Source organism: Camelus bactrianus, chromosome 4, assembly GCF_048773025.1.
Source record: "Camelus bactrianus isolate YW-2024 breed Bactrian camel chromosome 4, ASM4877302v1, whole genome shotgun sequence".
NCBI classification, from domain to species: Eukaryota; Metazoa; Chordata; class Mammalia; order Artiodactyla; family Camelidae; genus Camelus; species Camelus bactrianus.
The window spans coordinates 73925989-73951691 of record NC_133542.1 but is presented as its reverse complement, the minus strand read 5'-3'; the positions used below and the strand labels follow the sequence as shown (position 1 = coordinate 73951691).

Below are 25703 nucleotides of genomic sequence, written 5' to 3'. Positions count from 1 at the left end.
AGCAGTCTGATATTTTGCAAATGAAGTTTGACATATTCTGGGACGGCATATTGCACTCACCACAAACAGGCTGGTTGTGCCCGGAGGGAAAGGCTTAATTAAAGCCCCCTTAACAGCATGCAACTCGAGGAAAAAGACTCAGTGTGCACTGTCAGTGACCTTCAGGTTGTTCCATGGGGCTGTCATTCGTGAACGGCCTTGATTTTTACCTGGAAAGAAAGATAGTACAATGTGATTATAGAATCTTAGCTCCAAGGGGTTTCTGGTCTCACCTACAACCAGTGCTGGAATTCCCTGCATAGACTTGAGATAAATCTCCATTTACTTTCTGTTGGAATACTTTTAGTCATTGGACTCATCGCCTTTCTGATGGTAGAAAGTCTTTTGCAATATTAGGTTGAAATCTTCCTCCCTACAACTGGTTCTCAGATTGCCACTAGAAGACACAGAAGTCTTTGTGTCATGATTGACATGAAGGTGAGTTGAAGGTCACCATCACAGTCTTTCTCCTGCTCGCATCTTCTCTGCTTCAGGTGAAGCACACCCAGCTCCTCTAAGGAAAGAACATGACGACTTAGGCAGGTTCTTTCCAGTAACAACGATCATAAGTTTTTTGGAACCTGTCCCTGGTGGAGAGGACAAAAGGACAAAGGAGAAGATGTCTTGAACTCCTGTGAAGCTAGAGTTGGCCAATATTTTGTTTGAATCCCAATCCTTCTATTCCTTCCATAACCTTTATATATGGTCTCTTTGGAAGTATAGACTTCGCTGAAAACCAGATTCTCTTTAGTTCAGAAGTTCTCAAAGGGAAAGGTCTAAAGACCACACCACCCAGTCAAGAGACCCCTCAGACCTTCTGCTCCTACCTGTTCCTGCTCCTCCACCACAAGAAAACACGCCAACAAATTTTGTCAGAATTAACGCGAGATGTCTCCAACAAAGACCTGATGGAATGCGTCTGCCCGTCATCAGTGTGTTGTCCAAGGGTTATGTTGTTCCACAGTAGGTGTTTCATGCAAGTTCCCATGTGATCTCGCCTCCATGACTTCTCTTCTGCAAGGATGCTCTTCCCCAGATATCCTCCCAGTTCGACCCATGATTTGCCACAGTTTACCACTCAAAGATCTCCTTATCAGCCCAACCTATCAGAATGGCTGCCTCCTCGTCCCTCTGTTCATTCATCCTGCTCTATTTTTCCTTGTTAACAGTTCTCACTACATGACACGTTACAGATACAGCTATTCTTTCCACCAACTGTTTCCCTTTGCTAGAACGTAGCTTCTGCATGGCAGGAAATTTATCTAACTATGTGCCCTGCTAAACCCCTGAGCTTATAAGCATTTAATTAATATTTATTGGATAAATGTTTGAGGGTCAATCTGCGGATAACAATCTGTGGATATCAATCTCAGAATATCTTGCAGACAGACTTGAGAATTATCCTTCACGAGCCTTTTCTGACTTCCAGATAAAGTGACTCTTTCTTCTATAACTTCTCTTCAAATTTGGTGGTCCCCATTCATGATCTTGGTCTTTTATAGCAGTTTGAATTTTAGTTGACTGGTATTCATATCTCTCCTGTTAGGAGCAGTTTCCAGAGAGCAATCACTCAATTGGATGCTAGCAGTTGCCCAGAAAACACCAGGTATAGAAAGGGACGGCGTCCTCCTCCTCCCTCTGCTCTCCTTAATGGAAAGGTTTTGGAGATATTTTGGTTATGGTAGCTATTTATGATGAAAGTCTGTCATATCCAGTACAATTTGGGGTGCTGGTTAGCAGTCTGAGTGAGGTGTAGTATGATGAATATCTCAAAGAACTTTTACTATCCGCTCAATGATGTGCACAATGATGTCAGGTATCATTCAGAATTAATTTTAAAAGCCCTTTTAAAATGCAATAATAAAAAGACAGAGGAAAATGCAAATCAAATCCACACTGAGATTTCAGTTCACACCCCTCAGAATGGCTATAATCAAAAAGGCAGACAACAGATAAACAACAAGTTTCTTCTGTAGAGCACAGGGAACTATATTCAACATCTCGTAGTAACCTATAATAAAAAGAATATGAAAATGAACATATGTACATGTACAACTGAGACATTATGCTGTACACCAGAAACTGACACAACATTGTAAACTGACTATACTTTAATTTAAAAAAAAAGGCAGACAATAAAAGGTGTTGGTGAGGATGTGGAGAAATTAAAATCCTCATACATTGCTGATGGGGATACTGCAGCCACTGTGGAACACTTTGGCAGTTCCTCAAAAATTTAAATGTTATCATTTGACCTAGCAATTCCACTCCTAGATAAATATTCAAGAGAATTAAAAACATATGCCTACACAATAAATCAGATGGATATGTTCACCTCAACATTATTCATAATAGCCAAAAAAGTGGAAACAACCCAAATGTCCATCATCTGTTGACCGGATAAATAAAAGGTGGCATATCCATTCCTTTTAGCCATAAATAATTGAGGTACTGATATGTGTTATAACACAGGCAAGCCTCAAAAATACTGTGCTGAGTGAGAGAAACCAGACACAAAAGACCACATATCATATGACTGCATTCGTATGGAATTTGCAGAGTAGGCACATCTATAGAGACAGAAAGTAATTAGTGGTTTCCAAGGACTACGGGGAGTGGAAAATGTTCTGGAATTAGTGGGGATGGTTGCACAACTTAGTGAATATACTGAGAGCACTTTTAAAAGGTGGATTTTAAGGTATGTGAATTATATCTCAATGGAGTTGTTATTTAAAAAAAAATTCCCCACCTTTGAGTAATTGAACGTGTAATAAAAGTAATTACTATGGCGGGAGGGTAGAGCTTGGTGGTAAAGTGCCTGCCTAGCAGGCACAAGGTCCTGGGTTCAATCCCCAGTACTGCCATTAAAATAAATAAATGAATGAACCTGACTACCAACCTCCCCCAAAAAAGAGCTTTGCCGGGGTGGGGGTGTGGGTGGGTAGGGTTTACTATAGTTATAGTTAGCTCTTACATATTCAAATCAATTATAAAAAAATAACAAAACCCACCTGAAAAATAAGAAGTTGAATAGAATCAATTCCCACTTAAATGGCTTTCAACTATCTACTCTCCAATCCAGCGCAGATGACACAAAACACCACCTTTTGGGTGGAGAGGAAACAGAAGCCTTTTGCTTGGGGAAACTATGCAGGGGGAATAAAGCGAGTGTTGGCAACGCCATGCTCTCTTCTTCCTTCCCAGCAATGACCACCACAAGGGACTGTGTGCTGGCTGCTTTTGGTGTCCAAGAATCCACTTAGACCACATATTTCTGCCAGGCGGTCACCAGAACCAATAAATTCTTGAAAAAAGAAAAAAGACCTAGAATCTTAAAAACTCAAGGTATGTTTCAATACCCGCATAATACCCTTAAAAAAACAAAACAAACTTTTCATGATGGAAAATATCAATATAGTGAAATCCACGAACTCATCACCAACTCCAGCAATTCTCAGCTGACAATCGTCTCTCACCATGTCCCCCCATTTACCTCTGTCCCTCCTAATTATTGGGAAGCAAAACTCATATATCATTTTACCCACCAATATCTTATTACATACCTCTAAAAGATGACTCTTAAAAATAATCCACAAAATATATTCAAATTTGCCTTATTGTCTTACAAATGTTTAAAGGAACAGTTTGGATAATGTCCTTTTTTATTGTTATCTCCATTCTCCATGGATACATGAAAACATGAATAGCAACTACTCCTATTTCCAGGAGCAGCTATTGTGTGCCAGACGGTTTGCTGGGGGCTTTCCATGTATTATCCAACGTAATTCTTGCACCGGTCACAAGGGAGACTGCCCCTGTCTCATCCCCCAGACCAGGGAGATTAATTAGCCCAGCCAAGGATCAAGCTGGCTGACCCAGCCCCCACTTCCCACTCTTGCTTCTCCCTCGACTGCTTTTATTTTAGGGCTGTGCTGTCCAACAGTGTAGTCACCAGCTGCACTCAAAGAATGTCAAAGATTTAGTAGGCCAAAAAATACACAAGTTATCTCATGAGTCATTTTTGTATCAAAATGAGCATATTTGGGGGGAGTATAGGTCAGTGTTAGAGTGTATCCTTAGTGTGCACGAGGTCCTGGGTTCAACCCCCCGTACCTTCATTTAAAAAAAAAAAAAGATCATATTTTGGATATATTGGGTTAAATAAAATCTATTATTGAAATTAATTTCACCTGATTTCTCATTACTTTTTACAAAATTGTGGTAAAATACACATAACATAAAGTCGACCGTCCCAACCATCTTTAAGTGTACAGCTCAGTAGTGTTAAGCACGTTCACATTGTTGTACAATCAGTCTCCAGAACTCTTTTCATCTTGCAAAACTGAAACTCTGTCCCCATTAAACCACTCCCCATTTTCCTCTCCCCTCAGGCCCCAGTAACCACCATTCCACTTTCCGTCCCTACGAATTCAACTATTCCGGGTAACTCATATGAGAGGAGTTACTCAGTATTTATCTTTTTGTGACTGGCTTATCTCACTTGTAATGTCTTCAAGGTTCATCCGTGTTGTAGCATGTGTCAGAGCTTCCTTCTTTTTAAAGGCTGAATGATATCCACTGCATGGATAGACCATGTTTTTTTATCCATTCATCCGTTGGTGCACATTTGGGCTGCTTCCATCATTTGGCTGTGGTGACTAATGCTGCTATGAACATGAGTGTACAAATACCTTCTCAAGACCCTGTTTTTGATTCTTTTGAGTATATACTCAGACTGGAATTGCTAGATAATGTAGCAATTCAATTTTTAATTTTTTGAGGGACCACCATTTCACCTTCCCACCGACAGTGTACAAGGGTTCCAATTTCTCCACATCCTTGGCAAAACCTACTTTCTTTCTTTCTTTTTTTAATAGTAGCCATCCTAACAAGTGTGAGGCTCTCTATCTTTTTAAACGTGACTATTAGAACTTATGTGGTTCACATTTATGGCTCACATTATATGTTGATCAGACAGCAGTGATGGAAAAGAAAGATGAAACTCAACTTCCCAGCTTCCCTTGCAGTTCAGGTAGCCATGTGATGTTGTTCCGCCCGATGAGGCAAGAGCAGAAGTCTTTCGGTGCCACCTCTGCTCCTACCTCCTCCTTCCTGCCTTTAATTCAGAATTGGGACCCAGTCATCTCACAACCACGAAGTGACAGAAAGGAGACTGAGACTAAGGGTGCGGGGGCAGAGTGATGCAAGAGTGTGGGTCCCTGATGAGCCATTGTGTCAGCCCCACATGTACCCCAAGACTGCTTATCACATGAGACCAATAAGCCCTTCTCTCCTTAAACTACCTTTAGCTGTCTCTGTGATTGTCCGTTGCAGCCAAGTCCCTTGTAAGTGGCACAGCTGGGACATGACTGCATGCCCATCTGTCCTCCAAAGCTTGTGTTCTTCCCACCTCTGCCCTAACTGCCTCCCAAGAACGGACTGGTGACACCAGTGAGGTGGACACTGGGCTCCTCTCAGTCCTCGGCGCCTGTTACCCCCAAGTAGGGAAAGTGATTTGCAGCCAGATGATGAACAGACATCAGTTGCAAGGAATGTGTTCACTTTACACACAAAAATTTACAAGTTAGGATGTCCCCAGCTGTATTGTTTAAGGTAGAAAAGCCTCAGTGGTCAACAAGAGGGGATTCAAGAAAAGATGTAAACCATCGAATGGAATCTTCAGCAATAATTAAAATGTTTTCGAAGATGGTTGGATGATAAGGAAAGGTATTTTGGGCTCTATTATGAGAAATGGAGGTCACAAAATGGTATGATTGCAGTTTTGTAAAATAATGTATATGTGTGAATAACCAGAATGTTGAGTGGTGGAATTACACATAACTTTATTTTCTTATGTAGTCTTTTCCATAGTTTCCAAGATTTCAGAGTAAGTGTGTATTTGTAATTGGGGGGGGGGGCAAAAGCAATACACTAAAAAAAATGACTCCGTCGCTAAGGTGAATGGACTGTTTATTTGTAGAAATCTGATGTGCCTTCTTTGTGCTGTCTTTCCTGAGGACAGGGGGCTGGAGTGGGATCTGAGGGAAGGGGCACTGAATGAGAGCTTCTGAGACAAAGATCCTTGTAGTGCTGTGGCTTCCACAGGGAGCCCACAAGCCTGGCATCTGCCCTTTGACCCCGGGTTGTAAGTGAGGATTCCAGGATTGAGTAGCTGCTGATGCTGGCAGTCCATTGTCCCTCTTAATTAAAATACCCCGTCCACATAACACAGTAATAGAATTAGAAGGCAATTCCTCCCTCAAATGGGCTGCGGTCGAGGCTGCACACACAACCTGTGTTTTGTTCCACTTTGATTTAGCCTAATGTGTTGGTAAAAGTGTCCATTCCTGAGATGCTTTGTACTTAATTACGTATGAACATGGCAGAAAGTGGAGGCTCCTAATGACATGCTCGGTGGTTGATTAAGTGAACATCCAAATGCACAATCAATAATTTACTCAAATATTTAAAATACCGCCTGGCTTCCTGTGATGGGAAGAGTATGGCTTGCGTGTGGTCCTTTGTTGGCTGCTCTGAAGGTGGAGGTCCCCCTGCCTCTCTCTGTAGCTAGAGAGTAGATTTTCTAAAACACAGTTCTAACCACATCACACCTCACTTAGAACTGTCTATTGAGCTCCCTCACATCCACCCCTCCCCGCCACTGTGCCTGGCTGGCCCCTAGGCACCGTGGCACCCTCGGCCCAGGGCTCCCCTCTGCAGGAGGATGCTGTGACTCTCTAGGGACTCCCCAGTTCTCCGTGCAGGTCTCCTACCCAGCATGTAAACCTCATTGCGTTTCATGTTCCATTTGCGTCCGTCTCCCCTGCTAGGCTGTGAGGGGGGTTGTGAGAGGAGGAACGTGTTCTCTTGGGATCCTTTTTTAATTCTTTTATTCCATGGCTGTCTCTGGGTAAATGAATGAACTGGGGTGCAGGTATCCTGGAGCAGTGGCTGTGATCAGCATCACCAGTGAACAATGCTCTCCTTTTCCCTCCTCTTGAATTAATAACAAGTTCCTCTAATCTTAAATTCCTGATTGTTTCTTCTGGAGGCGATCCTACTTTGTTATTCACCAGATGAAGGAACTGAGGCTCAGAAGAGTTAACTCATTTTCCTGAGAGCCCCCAGTGGGACTGGTTTCCTGGTCTCCAAGATCTTATCTGTCCTTGGGACCACTTCGGTCACCATCATCACCGTTGTCATCCTCCTCCTCCTCATCGTGCCAAGGTCATGGTTGGCAGGAAATAAGAGGAAAACAGGTGCAGGGGTAGGTTCAGAAGAGACCAAAAGAGGATTCTTTACCACACTTGTTTATATGAATTGTAATAAACCGGATTCTAAGCAGTTACAAAACTGGCTGAGGCCCTGAGCCTGAAACAGGTGATTATGGAGGAACACATAATCCACTTCAGATATTTCCAGTGATGTTTATTGGGCTAGACTGGGCCTGGGTTTACCATTGGCTCCCCAGCTGTTTAGCAAAATGTCGAGCACATTCAACATCTATATTTGTTGAAAGACTAACGTGAATGCCTACCAGGTCCCCAGAACAGTGTGCTGCCTCAACTTAATCCTCAGAGCAACCCCCGAGGTCTTAAGCATTGTGCCACGCTGTCTACAACAGGTGGATTCATCCCGCAGTGGCTTATTCAAGGCAGATTTGATTTTAAATCTGTCTGGTGACATTCTGCCCAACCGTCCAATGCGGTGTTCTGTGTCTAGTGAATCCTTAATAATATTAATTGATGAGGGTGCTTTCTCTGTCTGAATGCTTAACCCATGCTCTCTGAATATGATGGAGTTGCAGCATATTTTAATTAAATCCTGACAACTTTAATTCTGATTGCTCATTCTAATACCTCTGAGCTGATAGCACCAAGCTAATGGCTTGTTCATTTTGGAAGACATTAGTAGCAGGGTGCTGCCTATTACCCGAACATAAGATCATGATAATTAAAATCTGATATTTGTCAAAATGAACTCCTTTAAAGGAATTTATATCCCACACACAGATGCAAGCATATACATGCCAACGTTCTCAAGAATTTACAACACCTTAGAGAGACTCTGTCCATTCCTTTCCAAAATGAAAAGATTTTTTGTTGACATGATGAAAGACTACTTCCTAGGTTCAGGGGAAATGTGTATTTCCACTGATCAATTTCTGCGTTTCCCAGAAGAGGGGAGCCAGAGAGAAATCTTGAAAACTAATGACAGTGGAGCAGAGTGTATTTGTACTTTATTGCCCCAATCAGAGTCTAAACCACTGAATCAGAGAATGAGACAAAGGAAAATCTAGTTGTGTGTGTGTGTGTGTGTGTGTGTGTGTGTAGCAGGCAGGAGGTGAAGGGCTGAGCAGGAAGGAGAGAGGATATCTGAATACACAAAGAGATTAAATAATTTGGAGAGAGGATCCAAGAAGTAAATATAATATATTGGGTAAACTCATTGCTTTCACAAAGTTGCACTGAACACCTACTGTGCCCCAGGCATTGGAGACACGATAGTTACAAGGTAGCTGTGGACCATACACCTATGGTGCTTGCCTTAGAGCATGATTCTAACCAGAAGTTCATGCTTGGTTGTGTGTGAATCCCCCAAATTGTATGCCAAACCTCGTGTTTATAGATGCACACAGGTGTGGGCAGCAAGAGACTGGTGCAATTCCCGCCTAGCCCCCAGCCCCACCAGGGACAAAGTATACAGCAGGGATCACAGTCTCTAAGCCTTTAGGTGAGTAAAAACATGATAATAGAACTTGCCTCTTCCCCTAGAAAGGATGAATAAACAGAAGCCCAAACCAAAGCAAGCCAACAGACACAGATTTTTTTAAAATTTTGTAAAGTTGAAAAAGTATTTTCTACAAATATCTTAAAAAAAACAACCCCCCCACACTACAAAGGAGATTTAAAAAAGGCCATAAAAATAGTGAATTATAGAACGTAGTTCATTGCCAAGCTCTTGGCATCAGGGTCACATCATTAGAGATAATTTGAATAGGACCCTTTGTTAATCCTTGCTTGACTCTGGGCGGAGAGTCCTCAAGTCCAGGATAGGAGCACACGCCACAGACCCATCCGAAACTTTCTCAGCACGGTTCCCCTAACAGCTACAATCTTCTGTGTGGTTATTACATGCCAAACAATATTTCAAAAGCTTTGCCTGCAAGGTGTTATAAGCCCCACAGCCACTTTGTAAAGATATGTATTATTACTAATCCTATTTTACAAATGAGAAAACACAGGCTCAGTGAGGCTCAATAACTTGTTTAAAATTCCACAGTGAGACGTTCCTATCTCTACCCCTTCTCCTTAGGAAAAGCTATAAATGGCAACAGGTGAGGTAGATGTCAGGCAATGACGGCAACAAAATAAACCCAAGACCATAAAACACCTTTCTTTCTTATGGGACTATTCATTATTAAATAGTACTTAAATTTAAACACGCATGGAGAGCAACATCAGGGCTCAGTTTTTGAGCAGAATTTATCTTGATTGTTTCAAAACTAGAGAATCTGAATCCAGGTGGTATGAGGGAAGCGAGGTTGGAGAGGCATAAGGGAATTATTAAGGATGGGGGTTTGAGGTGAACTACAGAATTTCAAAATCCTGGTCAGCAGAGCTTGGCAGAACGGAAGACTTTTCTTCCGTGTTTACACTTTCCATGTCCCTTATTGGTGGCCATTTAAAAACAACATATTTTGTATGTGTAACTGATTCGCTTTGCTGTACACCTGAAACTAACATTGTAAATCAACTACACTTCAATAAAAAATAAAACAATAAAAATGCTAAAAAAAAACCAACGTAATTCGACAGAATTTCAGACATAATGGCAAGAAGTGTACACATAATTTCTGTGTATCCCTCATCCAGCTTCCCCAGCTGTTAATATTTTGTCACACTTGCTTTACTCTCTCTCTAAATAAACATACCCATAGAATTTTCTTTTTCATGCAAACATAAGGATGTTCCTTTACCCCTTCAGGGTATATTTCCCCCAAACAAGGACATCCTCTTCCATAACCACACTGCAATGATCAAAGTCTTGACACTATCACCAAAAAATACTATGAACTAATTTACAGATGTCATTCAGATTTCACCAATTGTCTTCAACTGTGTCAGCAAAAGAAAATCCCAGATCAACCAATGCATTCAGTCGTCACATCTCTTTAGTTTCCTTTAATCTGGAATGTTCCTAAAGCCTCCTTTGTCTTTTATGACACACACCTTGTGGAAAAGTATAGGTCAGTTATTTTGTCCAGTGTCTTTAAGCTTGTTGGATGTCCTCATCAGATTTGGGTTCTTCAGTTTGAGCAGGAATATCACAGAAGTCATGTTGTGCTCTTCTTAGTGCATCCTACCAGGGGCGGCTTTGTCCTACACTGGTGATGTTGACCTGGTCTCTTGTTCGGGTGGTGTCCGCCAGTTTTCTCCACTGTGAAGTCACCATTACCTCCCCTCCCTTTACATCACTGAATTAAAATTTTAATGGGAAAATATATACAACATAAAATTAACATTTTAACCATTTGAAGTGTCCAATTCTGTATCATTAAGTGCATTCACATTGCTACACAACCATCACCACCATCCACAGAACTTTTTCATCTTCCCCATCTGAAACTCTCTGTCCATTAAACACCAACTCCCCATTCCCCCTCCCACAGCTCCTGTCAACCACCATTCTACTCTGTTTCTATGAACTAGACTCTTCTAGGTACCTCATTTAAGTAGAATCACATGATATTTGTTCTTTTGTGTCTGGCTTATTTCGCTTAATATAACATCTTTAAGGTTCACCTATGTTGTCGCATGTGTCTGAACGTCCTTCCTTTCTAAGGCTGAATAAACATTCCCTTGTATGAATATGCCACAGATTGTTTATGAATTCACCTCACGATGAACACTTGGGTTGCTCCCACATTTTGCTCTTGTGGATAATGCTGCTATGAACTTCAGTGTACAAATATCTGTTCCAGTCCCTAATGTTTCCTTCTTTTGAGTATACAACCAGAACTGAAATTGCTGGATCATTATTTTCCCCTTCTTGATTAACAAGATTCTTGTGGGATGACACATTAAGACTATATCAATGTCCTGTTACTCCTCACGCTTTCACCCAGTAGCATCCCTTGATTCCTATCTGAATGAATTATTCTAACTGTTGCCAAATGGTAATTTTCTTTCCATCATTCCTTCCCCATATATTAGTTGGCATTCTAGGGAAGAAATTGCCCTCCTCCCCCGTTTATTTACGAATATGGACTCATTCTATTCAGTCCTTCACACCATGAACGCTTTATTGCTCTGAGCAATTCTTTTCCATATGACTCCCAACAGTCCAAGTTTGGGAAAGTGAGGGAACTTGCTGTATTTCCTTGTCACCACCAGGAAAGCCGAGAGTGCCGCCCGACTTCCCCAAATCCCGATGATCACTTTCCTGCCCACGCATTCGTTCAAAGTGGACACCCTCTTTGGGAGGGTGCCCTCAAGAATCACCTGGGCAGCCCCGCCCCGGGAGAACTACATTTCCCAGAGTCCTTCGAGGGCTTGCGTCATCAGTGAGCGCGGCGTTTCGCTCGCCAAGCCGGTTTTGGAGGGCCGGCTGTGGTGGCGGCAACATGGCGGACGTGCTAAGTGTCGGAGTGAACCTGGAGGCCTTCGCCCAGGCCATAAGTGCCATCCAGGCGCTGCGCTCCAGCGTGAGCAGGGTGTTCGACTGCCTGAAGGATGGCATGCGGAACAAGGAGACGCTGGAGGGCCGGGAGAAGGCCTTCATTGCGCACTTCCAGGACAACTTGCATTCGGTCAACCGGGACCTCAAGTAGGTACCGGCTGAAGGGGCCAGAGTCGGGGCCCTCCCACCCTGTCCCGACAGCGCGCGAGTCTCCTGAGTCAGGGGCCGCTCTCCCTTTTCCTTGCTCCCTTGCTCTCTTTCCCTCCTCTCCAAGCCTCTGCCTACCCCTCAAGGCCACCTCATCCTCCACCCCCGCTTTGTCGTCTCCCGTCTCTCGGCCTTCTGGTCCTGGCTGTCTCCTGCTGCCGTGGACCTCCTCTGTGGTCCTTCCATTCCTCACGAGGGGAAGTGCTCTGCCCATGAACTTCCACTCCTCATCTTAGCATGGCTGGGTTCTCACCTGTAGGCCCTCTGTGCCCTATCTTGTCTAATCAAATAGTAACAAACAGGACCTGCTCAGGGCTGCCCCAAGCCCAAGTGCATTCGATCTGATTGGCCCCAGTTTTCCCGCTCTGAACTCTACTCGCCCCCGCTCCCCAAACACGACAAAGCAGACCTTGATCTATCTTTCTCTCGTCCCCTCCTCCCTCTGAAACCACCTGGTCAGTACTTTCATTCCCACTCTCGCTGCTCCTGTTCAGTTCCTTCCTCTAGAGACACCTAATCTCAGGCTTAACCAGCTTAATTAATCACTTACGCTTAAACCTCCCCTCTGCCTCCCAACAAGTATTAATTTGTGGCCCTTTAGGGTTAAGGATTGTACATTTCCTCCTGCTTCTTACAAGTCATCTCCTTTATTTCTACTTTGTAAGTGTTGTGTAAGAAGTAAGTGAGAGGATGTTTGTAAAATGCCTGATACATAGTAGGCACTCTTTCATTGATTATGTCCTGAACTTGCCTTCCCTTCCTTGTGAGACTCAGTCCTTCCCAGGGAGGGTAGAATTTCAGGGTTTTTGCTTTTTACCTCAGAACTGACTTCTTCAGGGGAATGTGTTTGGTGAGCTCGTCAGCTTCTGATTTGTGGAGTGGATGGGGTTTTTTTTCCCCCTCAACTTGGTTTCCTTAGTAACCAGATGGAAGGAGGTAGAATGTAAGAGGAGGTGGTGACCAAATGATGGGAGCCTCTTTTTATTTTTATTTTTTTCTCTAAGTAGTTGCCGTCCTCATGCCGGGGGAAAGCCAGGAAATCACACACCCCTCCTCAACTCCCACACTCACTTGCTGTTCTCTGGCGCGGTGCCAGTTAATACTCTCCTGCTGGAGGGGAATCACTGGTTGTTCTTTCCTCTCTCCTGTCTTCTCTTTGATTGGCTTCCCTTGATAATGTTCAGGGTCTTGTGACCCTTCACCATTTTGGAAAGTTTAAGAATGTTTACATTACCCTGTTGCCTTTTAAAATCTTTATACCGCAATGCCAAGAAGAATGGGGCTGGAGATTCCAAAGTGAATGTGTCCTGAGAAACTATTCCTGGAGAGTCTTGTTGACACTTTGGGACTGGCCCCTCAGAACGTGCTCCTGGAATGTGCTTTATCTGTTGGCTCCCTTTCCCGAGCTCGTCTGGAGTGTTCCTGCTAGACTGAAGTGTGTGTATGTGTGTGAGTGACACAGCCCCCTTGGTGGTGTCTTCCCCTTCCATTTGTTTATTTTATCTCTTCGTTGTTTTGTTAAGTTTACCATCTGTGAAGCACCACGTACAAATCTCTCTCTCTGTGAATGATAAATAATCATCATTTATTCAGGTACTTGCTGTTCTGCCAAATGTAGTGATCTGTACATGGGTCTGAAACTGTGAGCGAAGAGCAGTGTAATGCCGTATTTTGAAATTCCAGAAAGTCTCCTCCCCCCTGCAGAGAATAATAGTTTGAGTTGATAAATCCTGATTTTGGGAGTCTTTTTTGATTTCATTGCTCTTACCTCTTTTTCTCCTTTGGAATGGCACTGGAGCACTCAGTTGGAAAATAAGATGAACTCCCAGTGAGAGGTTTTTGCGAGGGTCCCTAGTCTGCTTAACCTTTCAAACAGAAACTAATGATGGAGAGTTTGAAGAAGAGCCTTTGTCCAGTGTGGTTGGCTCAGCACTGGAGTTTTAGTGGACTCAGTGGGTTTATTTGCCTTATCTGTTTACTTTTCAGTGAGCTGGAGCGTCTGAGCAACCTGGTAGGCAAGCCTTCTGAGAACCATCCTCTTCATAACAGCGGGCTGCTGAGTCTGGATCCTGTGCAGGACAAAACTCCTCTCTATAGTCAGCTCCTTCAAGCGTATAAATGGTCAAACAAGGTAAGGGCGACATGGCAGGGGTGGAGCTAATAAGGGAAAAAACAAGGTTTCTTACTTATTTTCATAAATGCAGAAAGTGAGGGTCAGTTTGCCTTTCTTTTTCTGTTCCTGATTCGGCGTGGGATTAGAGTTGGAAGTTTTAGAGTTTCCCTCTGAGATGTGATGTAGTCCTTTGAAGTCTTTGAGGATTCATCATGATGCTCAGGTAATTAAATTTTTAAAAAACTTCCAAGTCAGGTGTGTTTAACCTGGACACTTGAGCGTGTAGGGAGCAGCTCTTATGAACGCCTTGGAATCACATGCAGAGTGTTGTGGTATGGGTGTGCTTTTCTGGGGAAGACTTCCCAGCGTTCAGCGCATTCTCAGAGGAGTCCCCGATGCCCCAAAGGTTCGGGACTGCTGGCGTGGATGTGCAGCCGCTCGCGGTGTTTATGTTGCTTGGACTGTTTTTTCCCTTGCTGCTGGAAGAACATCACGAGAGAACTGTTGGCTAGATTAGTCTCTCCTCTCCAGTAACTGACCCCCGCTCTGAGGGAGACTGTTCTGAACACTCTCCCTGAACCCGCCGGCCCTGGATTCCTGCAGCTGGCAGGCCCGTGGTGTAGACCCTCGGACAGCTGTGAAGGGGAGACTAAGCTGCAGTGTAAAACTAACAGGAATAGTTAGGCTCATAAACCGGGAAACAGCTCGTTTCCTAACAGGTTCCTCTTGTTTGGGTGCTGCGGGTTGCTGTGCATTTTTTCCCCCTGTTGATAGAAAACGAGAATATATATTTGGACTGATTTTGGAAGCTTTTCCCATTAGCTGTGCTACCTCCCTGGAGATAGTTGTTCTTACAGTTACTGGCTGTGAACTGCTCTGCTCCCTCCAGTTACCCAGCGTCCTTTTCCTCTTTTCTGTGGCTCTGTTCACTCTCATGTCTTAGGTGACAGATGAGCCTGACAGTGTTTCCAGCATGTGGAACTGTTTTCTTTGAGTGTGTCTGTGGGAGTGTTTAGCACTCTTTGGTTTGAAGTGGAACCCTCGCCGCTGAGCCTGAGACTCACTGTCGTGGGGCGCCGCAGAAGGAGCCTGAACCTTGGACGTGTACGCTTAGCCTATGAGGCTTGCCCTCCAAGCTCTAGGCTGCTGTCAACAGAAACCCAATTCAGCCTTGAGGATCAGAGGGCCCAAGTAGTGGGGGGACCTGTCACTCTCTGGCCCTCTCTATGCCTGCTTCCTTGTGTTGGCCTGATGTCTCCAAGTGGTGGAAAATACAGACTGGTGGTTGTAGATTTACATGTTCCTTATACCAGGTGATCTCCAGGTGTCCACACTAGGCCCTGGAAATGGACTCTGGCCCTGTTTGGTAGGTGGCCCCGTCTACGCAGACAGTTCATTGGTTTCAGGAAGTGGGATTCTCTGATTGCAGTGCAGATCACCTGAAGCACAGGAACTGGGGCTCCTTGGAGTTGGATAGAGGCAGAAGGGGATGCAGGGCAGACAGAAAATGATAGATGTCTGTTGTGGTTGCCAGGGCCAGACATGAGACTGTTCTGGCTCCATGCAGACAACACTCCCCGCTCAGGTTGTCCCATTTGAGCATCCGTGTTTCCCAAGGGGCACTCTTGGGCATCTGAACATGAACATTTACCTGGTGATTGGGTGGGACCTGATCTGTAGGTGCATGGTGCAGCTTACTCTGGTTGGACTCGTGGTAGAGGGTCCTGCTTTTTGCTTTTCGGACAAGGAAGCTATGTTGATGGATCCAGTGGGTAATGATCTTGGAATAGGCTCGAGTGATGGAGACTTTTCAGTGGTGGGAAGATTCAGGCTGATATTGAAACCATGAATGCCTGGGACTCCAGTGGAAGCGACTGGTTTTAAATTGAAGTGATGACACTTAACTTTTGAATGAAAGTAGTTTTAATTGTTTACTGAATCTAATGGAGTATTAAAATAGAACTCCCTGGCCCCCATCCTTGTCCTCTGGTGGAAAAGAAGTTGTATAAAGGAAAAGAAATATTATGTACATGGAACTTTTTGTCCTGGAGATACTGCAGGTTGAAAATAGATGTAGAAATAGCTAAGACATGGACGCAACCTAAATGTCCATCAGCAGATGAATGAATAAAGAAGATGTATGTATACATAATGGAACATTACTCAGCCGTAAACAAGAATGAAAGATTGCCATTTGCAGCAACATGGATGGACCTAGAGATTATCATACTACATGAAGTAAGTCAGGCAGAGAAAGACAAATATTTTATGCTATCACTTATACGTGGAATCTAAAAAATACAAATCAACTTATTTACAAAACAGAAATAGACTCACAGACGTAGAAAACAAACTTACATTTACCAAAAGGAAAAGAGAGAGGAAGGGATAAATTAGGACCATGGGATTAATACATACACACCACTGTATATAAAATAGATAAACAACGAGGGTTTACTGTGTAGCACATGGAACTATGTTCAATTTGATAATAACCTATAATGGAAAAGACTCTGAAGCCGTATACCTAAAACTAACACAATACTGTAAATCAACTATGGTTAAATAAATTTTTTTTAAAAAGGTAGAAATTTGTCACCGACAGTAAATCCCTTATGAATAGTGGGAGAGATGTAGAGGTATTGGTCATGTCCTGGCCTGGTGCCCTCCTGTAAAGTCCCTGCTCCTCCCCCAGCTCCCTAGTGTGCCAGCAGAGAGGGGATTTTGGACCTCTTGTACCGCTAATTGACGAAATAAAGAGAATGAGTAAGTAATGTTTAGTTTGTCTCCTTATTTTATCGCCAAGCAAACCAAGGCCCAGTGAACTGACCTGCTCATGGCTCTGTAGCTAGACTAGAATTTGCCTTTCCTGACTGAGGTCAGTGTTCTTTCCCTAAAACTTGATGCTGTAATCCAGTTTGCCTTAAGGTTTTTGACGATAGCAAACATTCCCCCCCTTTAACCTTCATTCTAGAAGCAGTTAATCTATTTTACTCGTGAATCTGTATCACATTTTACTGATTTTTAGTGGTTTACAGAAGGATGTTGACGGCAGATACATGGTACATGGATCCTCAGACTGTCTCTCTTGCCCAGGGCAGACATCACTAATCACCCGCTGCCTTCTTTCCTGCTGAGGCTGCTAATGGGTTCACAACTCTGTTCTGGGGCTCAGTAGCCCTGGCCAGTTACTCAAAGGTGGGCTGCAGGGAAAACGTGTTTTTTTATTGCTGTGATGGCAGATAGTGTTCTACCTGACTTTTGCTTACTTACGCCTTACCTTACTTTAGAAGGGTTAAGGCAAATTGTAAGAACGCTGTACTTCAAACCTTGGAAGAAAGGCTGGAAAAAGGGAGAGGGTGCCTTATGTACATTTCTTTAATAAACTCAAGAAGTGGCCCCAAGAAACAAGCCAGTATTCTAATTTCCAGCTGAGGACATGGACGCAGCAAACAGTGATGTATGTTTATCTTGCCTCTCCTGCAAATGAAAAGAGCTTTTTAATCGTCAAAAGCTTTCATCATTCATCATTTTACCCTCGAAGAGTTTAAAAGAGTAAGTGCGTTAATATGTTAAGTGGAGTTTGGGGTAACTTGCCAGGGTCAGCTTTCTGCCCTGTTGGCTAAGAGTTGAAGGAAGTGTGGGAAAGGCTTTGATACCACCCGTTACGTGATGAGCTTTTGGTTTTATGTGCTATTGGCCGTAGAGAAGTCTCGTTCACGCTTAATGACTAATTATTTTCTTTAGGGGATTTTGTAGTTTTTGTAAAGTCAGTTGGAATATTAATTACATGGTAATTGGCATAATTGTTAGGCTAACACATTTAAAAATTAATATAATCTAATGAAATGATGTCAAATTGCTGTGAGCAGCACTTTTCCTGTGCTGAATTGGGGAAAGAATTTAGCTTTTAACTATTGTGCACCTATAGATAATTGTCCTGTAGAGGGATGACAAGCTCTCTTGGCAAGGGCAAAAAATAATTGGCATCAGCGCTGTCCTTGCTGTAAGATAGCGAGTGTAGACTTTGTATCGCTTGTTATGCTCAGGTATGCTGAGAGTTAGACTGAGCTTGTTCTGAAGGCCCCTTTCCGAAGGCGCCCAGTGTCCTGTCACCAGGCTTTTGTTTCTGGCTTTGACGTTCTTCACTTGTTTGTGGCATAAGGCAGCTTGTGTATTTGCCTGAAAACTTCACGAGGTCTTCTTGACGAAGACTTCAGCCTTTCCATGGTGATGACTGAGGCAGCAAAGGCCCCAGAGGTGTCACTTTCTCCAGGGCTGGGAAACGGGCCTGGGGGCCGCTGACTTTTATTTTTTAATCTTTTAATTTTTATTATTATTATTTTTTAGACTTTTATTTGTTTTTGCATGCTTAGTTTTTCACTTCTATCAGAGAAAGAGTGACCTTCCATTCCAGGCATATTCGGTTGGAAAGTCTGAAGACATTTCCTCCAGTCTGCCCTCCTGAACTGTTCTCATCTGAATCTGGTTACTCAGCGGCTTTAAGTTACTGTGACATTCATGTCCCGCAAATCCTGCCTTGAAGGTGCTCTTGATGTTTTGAAATCATGGAGCTAACAGGGGTAGGATTTTTAAAAATTGCAGCATGGAGCCTCTTCCTTTAGGGACCCTGTCCTCTCTAAGGTCCCTAAGGGGAGAGACTGTTCTGTCTGGTTCCCTGGAGGGAGTCCCCAGCGCCTCACAAGGCTCCGGGTACACAATAAGCATTCAATTAAAATTCATTGATTGAATGAAAGAATAAATAAAAGCTTTTTCTGTTGAATTTTTAATTTACAACCCCTTTTGTGGTTTACATGCTTGTATTTTTGATGAAGGAGGATAAGAGCGCTTCCATTCGGGGCTGTCCCTGAGAAATCTGGTTGTGCTACGTGTAGATGAGGGAGCGTCCCGAGATCCTGTGATGGAGGCCAGGGCTGGGTTCCAGGAGGGTAATTTGGAAGGACAGGGCGAGGTCAGTTGGTGAACTGATGATAAGCTCTTTGAGGGCTGAGGTTAGCAGTTTTATCTCTGCCACTTGTCACCCGCTGTGCCCGAGGAGAGCCGGGTTGACAGCCAGCGCTCAGGAGGGAACGGGACTTGGTAGAAGTCTCCTGGAGTTGGCTGGGTCAGGCTAATTTGAGCCACAGCAGCTGATGTCAGGTGTCCTGTGGCAGCTGTCCTGTTGGCAGTACTGCAGAAACGGTCTGGGAAGAGGAGTGTCAACTCCACCAGCCTCTTAGGGAGTCTCCCGCTCAGTGTGTTATCAGTAACTAATTTCTGTTCTTAGTGTTTTCCTTACCACCAGGCCCACCCCCTTCTCATTCAGGGAATGCAGATTTATTCAGAACATAATGAGGAAAAAAAAATCACTTAAATGCCCCCCAAACTTTAATCACCACGCCTTAGGATCAGGCCCTGTTTTTGACTGTCATTATTATTGGTAGAGGTGCTGGGTACCATTCTTAGAGGTGTCCTTTCACTTCGGTCTAACCCTCATAGCTCCCTTTCTCTCAGAAGATGAACTTGCTCGCATAGTGAGTTTGACCATAGTCTGGCTGCCCTGGCCAACCTAGAACCCTACACCCTTCTCCTCCTCCCCACCCCAAGCCCTGATACTGGGGCAGCTATTATGAAAAGAGCAGAGAGTAACACAGTCACATAGAAAAAAACAGCCAAACAAAACCAATCTCCTGGATCTCTAGATACCATTGGATTCAGCAGTAAAGGAAGGTACAGCCAGAAATGTCAAAACTTGAATGCAGGTTCTGGAGTTAGGCTGCCTGAGACACGATCCAGCTCCACACTTACTCTGTGCCTTGAACAAGGGAAAGGCTCGTTCAAAGCGTCAGTTTCCTCATCTGTAAAACGGGATAATGCTAGTATTTGTATCACAGTATTACAGGGAGGATTAAATGAAGTAATGCATGTAAAATGCCTTAGGATCACTCACATGTGGCAAGTGCAATATACATGGTAGTTATAATGCCCGGGCACACTGATGGTGTACATGTGTGTTTATCGTGGGGTGGCAGTGTTGCTCAGTGGTTAAGAACGTAGGCTCCAGAACTAGACCAGCTTAGTTCACATCCCAGCTCTGCTTCCTGACGGCTGTGAGGCTTACCTCTCTGCCTTAGTTTTCTAGTCTCTAAAATGGGGATGATGGTTGTATCCACCACAGAAAAATGTTTTGTGACTAAATGAGGTCACATGAGCACAACATTTACCTGGCACAGAGTAAACCCTCTCTTGGAGCTGGTGTTATTATCTTAACAAACCATGGTGAGGACAGGCTCCCAGGCAGTGCTGGCCTGTCTTCCAGTGATTTCCACTCTATCACACAGCCTCCTAAACTTGACTTTAGTATATTCTTCTGAAACTACAAATGGGAGATTCCTTTAGGTAATCAACACTTTCCCCTTGAGGAGGCCTGTGCATAGATGTCAGCAATTCGTACATTAGTATGAATTAGTGGGAAGGGGACTCTTCCTTCATAAAACCTGGAGGTGGGGGTGAGGGATTGGGAGTTTGGTGAGGAAGGGCTGACCTTGGTGTTGGTGCTGGGATTCAGATGGGGTGTGGGACTTGAGGCCGGGTGAGGGACCTGGGAAGAAACCACCAGGAGGAGTGAGAGGACGGCAGAGGAGGAGGTGAGAAGGAAGAGCTGGCTTTCCCCCTGGGCAGACCATCGGTGCAAACTGAGGAGGAATCTCCTCGCCTTGATGTAACGCCTTCCTCCCAGAGCTCAGAATTCAGATTGGTCTGTAGTCTTCTTACCTGGTGGGAAAAATGTCATGGGCTAGTCTGGGATTTCTAGCGTTATTTCTTTAGGAAAATGTTTGCACACTCAGGCTGGTGTAAAAACAAACATTTAGATTATATCCGTTTTGTAAGTTGGGTGCTTGTTACCAGCAGGGCTCTGGCGTCGGACTCTGCTGGTTTGACTCCCCCAGCTTATGACTTGCGGCAAATTATATAATGTCTCTCTGTCTCAGCCTCCGAGTCAGTCAAAAATAGGTAATAACGCTTCGACCTTCCAGGGCTGTTGTGAGGATTAATGAGTTTAATACACCCGAGGTACCTAGAGCAGTGCCCATTGTGTATCGAGCGTGCAGTGGTGTTAACTCTTATTCCTTTTAATACCGCTGGTAAAGCTTTCACGAGGCAGCGTGCAGTCAGGAGAACACTGGACGGAGGTTTCGAGAGCCTCGGGTTCGGTTTTGGCTGTCCACCGTCCAGCTGTGTGCATCGTGCCCGTGGCTCTACCCCTCTGGGTTCTCGCATCCTTGTTGGTAAAGTGAACAGTTGGACCGGATGGGCTCTCCAGCCCCTTTCGGCTCTCACTTGGCGAGCAGCGGTGCGCTCGCTCATGCGTTTCTGTGGTTATGGAAGTGAATATGTGACCTGGGCAGTGAGGAGACTAGCTCTTTTCCAGCGACTTTTCTTAAGCACAACTGCCGTGTGTGCTGCTGTGTCCGCTGCAGAGCATCTCAGAAGACACCAGAATAGAGCAGCAGCCCTCCAGGCCCTTCATGGAAAATTGCCTTTCAAAGGTTCTCTGGACGGCAGTCGCCTCCTGTGACGCGCCAAGTGTAAAAGTTCGTGACACTCACGTGATGCCCCTGGAATGCCAAGTGGTCTCCACACCGAGGCTTTGGCACGTCTTTGTGTTCGCTTATTAGTTGTGGTTTCTGGAAGTTGTCACTTTATTGTGACCTGGAGTCAGATTTGTGATTCTCTCATTCTTTTTCTCTAAAGGGGCAGGAACCCTGCTTAGAAGCTGCCCCGTGCAGGCTGCAGAGGCTGCTGGAAGTGCGTCGAGGGTGCACCCCAGGAGTCACTCTGTCCTCAGGGGATGCATCCTAGTCCCTCGGTGGCTGTCTTACAGCAGCCTTTTCGGGGATGATTAGGTTTGTGTGGTTTGTCCAAAGCCTTCTGTAGATTGTCACCAGAGCCTGAAAAGGGCATTTTCTCTTCTCGTCCAGAAACGTGTGGTAGAAGGGAAGTTGTCCTGTATCATTTTTCTTCCTGGTGCGTTGCATGTTGATGGCGGGAAAGGAAGCGCGTCATTACAAGTGCAGAAGGAGCTGGCGTTCCGTCTCCCCGTTGTCTTGTTCTCTTCCTGGCCGGTGTGAGCCAGGGAAGAGCCCTGAGATAACGAGGGCTTCTCTCCTGCGGTCCGTGCTGCTCTGGGCCATCTCGCCTCCTCTGCTGCTTCGCTGGCCAGCCATTTGCTGCTGACACGTCACTCCAGTTGGCCTGGACTCCCCTGAGAGCCAGACCCTTGTGTCATAGTGCCTGCTGGACATCTGTGCTGAACTCAGGCCTCTCAGATGGAAGGAGTCCAAAACTGAAGTCCCGCCCATGCCACCAGACCTGCTCCTCGTGGCAGGGTGTCCTGTCCAGCCGAGTGCCCAGATCCTCACACCTGCTGACAAAGATCTGTTGATCCACCTCTTCAAAACCTCTTATTCTTTCCTCTCCATCTTGGCCGCTGCCACCGGTGCCCAGGCCCCCATTATTGCTGCTGCCTCCCCACTGGTGTCCTATGGGGACACCACCTTCCACTCTGCAGTTCCCCGGGAGCTTTACAAAGTAGACACCCGACTGGCTGCTCCTCAGTGGTTCCCTCCATCTCCCTTAGGATGAATTCCAGCTCCCGGCTGGCATTCGTGCTCAGGGGCCTGGTCCAGAAGCAGACAGACGTTTGGCCAGATTTCTTAGCCTCAGTTTGCTCATCTGCAGGGTGGCGTGAACAGTCCCTCCTCGTGGGGTAGCCGTGAGGATTACGTGAATCTTCACTTGAGTGTTCAGCACAGAGCCTGGCAGGTGACCTGTTTTTTTTGCATCAACAGTCTGGGTGCAGGACTTCACGATCTGGCACCAGCTTCCTTCTCTTGCCCCCACCCCACCTTCTTTCTGGGGGAAAAACCCCAAAACTTTTTATTATGGAAAGTTTCAAATTACATGAAAATAAGAGAATTATGTAATGAACCGTTGTCTGCTCAGCTTCAACAGTGAGGGTATTTTGCCACTCCTACTGATTTCCACACATCCCTGTTCTCTTTTTCAGTGGGGGGCGAGGACTGGAGGGTTTTAAAGCAGTTCCCGGGCATCCTGTTGTTTCATCGTGAGCATTTCAGCATCCAGCTTCCTTTCTTCTCACTTGCCCAGCTCTGCTTTTGCCAGTTCTCGTCTCTAGAGTGCATTGCTATTCCCCAGGGTCTCTGCATCTCAGGGTCTCTGCGCATGCTCTTCCTTCCTTCTTTCTTTGGGAGACTCTTCGTCATTTAGGTCTGAGCCCCCCTGGGTGTCTTCTGAGACGTACTCGGATTAGGTGCCCCTCTGTCGGCACTTGTGACCGCATTTACCCTGCTCTGCCTGTGTGTTACTCCCACGAGGTGAAGCCTCATCCTGTGTTAGGACTTAGACTTTGCGTGCCGTCTAGCCTTTGAGCCTCAGCATGCTGGGCTAGAAAATGGGCATAATCCCAGTCTCATGGGGTTGGTCTGAGTGTCTAATTAGAGACTGTCTGCAGAGTTTCTTGTCCAGGGTAGAATGTCTGCTGGCATTTAATAAATGGTCGTTATTGCTAGTGGCTGATCTGAGTGTGACATAAAACAGTATTTGAATGGGGTTAAGTTGAAGCCTCTAAATCTCTTCTTTGCTTTTTAGGTGGTCTGTTTGTGATTTCTCCCTTCTGAATCTGCTGCTGTTTACTTCACTTTGACTTTTTTCTGATTTCAGTTGTTAGGTATGGGGCACTGAATGGGAGGATGTATAGAAGTGAGTGCCCAGAGGCTTTGCCCCGATTTCTCTGGTGCCCACACCCTTATTCTTGGGGCCTCTGGGCTGGGGTCTGGGGTTGCGCCTGAGGGAGGCTTCTGTGGCTCCTGGAGCCGGCCTTCAGCTTCCCTCTGTGGCTGGCTCACGTGTCTGTCTGGGAGGCTCCAGCCCATCCCCTGGGGCCCGAGGAGGCTGGTGGCGGGCGCTCCCTGGGTCCTGGCCCCAGATCTTTTCCTTGCCCACTTGCCAGAGTGACTGGAACTCCCAAGACCCCTGCCTCCCCTGGGGACAGCTTATTCATCTAAAGGTTCTGGCAGGTCAGTCACTTTTGTCGCACTGTCAAACTTGCTCAGTCCTGTGGGTTGGAGGCTCATTCTGAAATCTCCAGCCTCCTCCGTGGCTGCTCTCCTAGACGTGCCCCTGTTCCGCCACGAGGAACCCAGAGCGGGGACCGAGCCAGCTGCTCACCATCCCCTCTGGAGCACCTGGCACCTGCTGGGCGCATTCTCTCCCACTTCCTCCTCCCCCACTTCCTCCTCCAGCAGTGTTACTGTGTGGCTTCAGAGAAGCCTCCAGAATGACCAGGGATGCTCCGGTCTGTCCTTGCCCCGCAGGCTCTCGGCGGCTGCCCTGATCACACTGTGCTGCAGCTGCTTCTCTTCAGGTCTGTCCCCTTTTCTCCAGGGTTGGGGCTGTGGCGGTACCTTTGACTACTTCCCTGCTGTCTAGGGCACAGTAGTCACTTGGTAATTGAGCCCAGCAGCCTCCCCTGCCATATTTCCAAACAGACTTCAGGCCCTGTACCTCCTTTGACTGAGTGTTAAATCCCCAGGAGACCCCCGCGATCAGGTGGGTCAGCGCCCCTTATTTTGTGGAGTGTCTTGTCCAGGGTCACGCTGCTAGTCCTCTAGCTGGGACCTGCGGTATTTGGCAGCCTGGAAAGGGAATGTCAGACGGATGTCCAGAAAAGCAGAGGCTGCTTCCGCTTTGAAGCCCATTAAAATACTGCCACTTACCTCTGCTTCTGTGGCTGCCGACCCCCTATCAGTGAAGCAGGAGCAGGCTCAGTCCACACGCTGTATCAAAGGGAACTGTCGGGGCAGGTGTAAACCATTGACAGCTGCGGTCTGTGTGCAGAGCAAGACAGCTCGGGGCCCAGCGCAGGTGTGGACATGGCACAGGGTAATCGCCTGGCTGTCCACGGGCAGAGCAGCCCTAGGCCCCGCAGATTCTGAGAGGCAGGCCCCCCTCCCCCCAGTCTGCTTTAAGCTCCGATGTGATAAATATGATATGAGAAATTGGGATCTTAGCAACTAACTGGTATCTCTGCTGGGTGTGTCATGAAAAGAGAGGTGCTGCCTTGGAGCCCCTTAACTGCCCTTCCTGGCATGGGAGGGGACACCGAGGGTGGCTGTGTAAAGCTAGGTGCCACTGCCTACCTTTTCCCCCTTTTTAACAGGAATTGTACGTAGTCCTCCACTGGGTTCATGGGATACCAGTTGCTCTTACTTTTTCCCCGTTTGGGTGTTTCTGTGTGTTTTACGGCTGAAGCACTACACCGCACCACTGTTACTTACGGTCAGTAGGCTTCTCTCATTAGTGATCACTTGTCAGTAGTTGCTGTCACTGAGCATTTGGGCTCGGCTCTCTCCCGATGACCATGCACAGCAGATTTGGACGCAGGTCTGCAGGCTTTGAGTGTGTGTGTGCATTCACATATGAGAAAGTGGTTGCACTAGTTATAAAAAGCTCAGTCACGTTCACTTCTAGCCTGCTTTTGAGTAGTGTGCTTTTTGCTAGGAAGTGTCTAATCCATCATCTGGTACATATTTATTGAGTATCTGCTATATTGCTGGCACCATTCTAGACCCAAAGAATG

At 45.6% G+C, this 25703-nt stretch overlaps 1 protein-coding gene across 2 annotated transcripts in view; it reads left to right on the top strand.

Moving 5' to 3' along the window:
- Nucleotides 1–11626: 11626 nt before the first annotated feature.
- MED27 (mediator complex subunit 27) overlaps nucleotides 11627–25703 on the top strand; it is a 186712-nt gene continuing 172635 nt past the window's right edge. Inside the window, exons 1-2 of one of the 2 annotated variants that reach the window (XM_074362447.1) lie at nucleotides 11627–11868; nucleotides 13915–14059. In XM_074362447.1, coding sequence (XP_074218548.1) covers nucleotides 11666–11868; nucleotides 13915–14059 — 348 coding nt within the window. In that variant the 5' untranslated portion in view covers nucleotides 11627–11665. The remainder of the gene's footprint in view (nucleotides 11869–13914; nucleotides 14060–25703) is intronic. The other variant, XM_010955894.3, reaches the window with a different exon arrangement.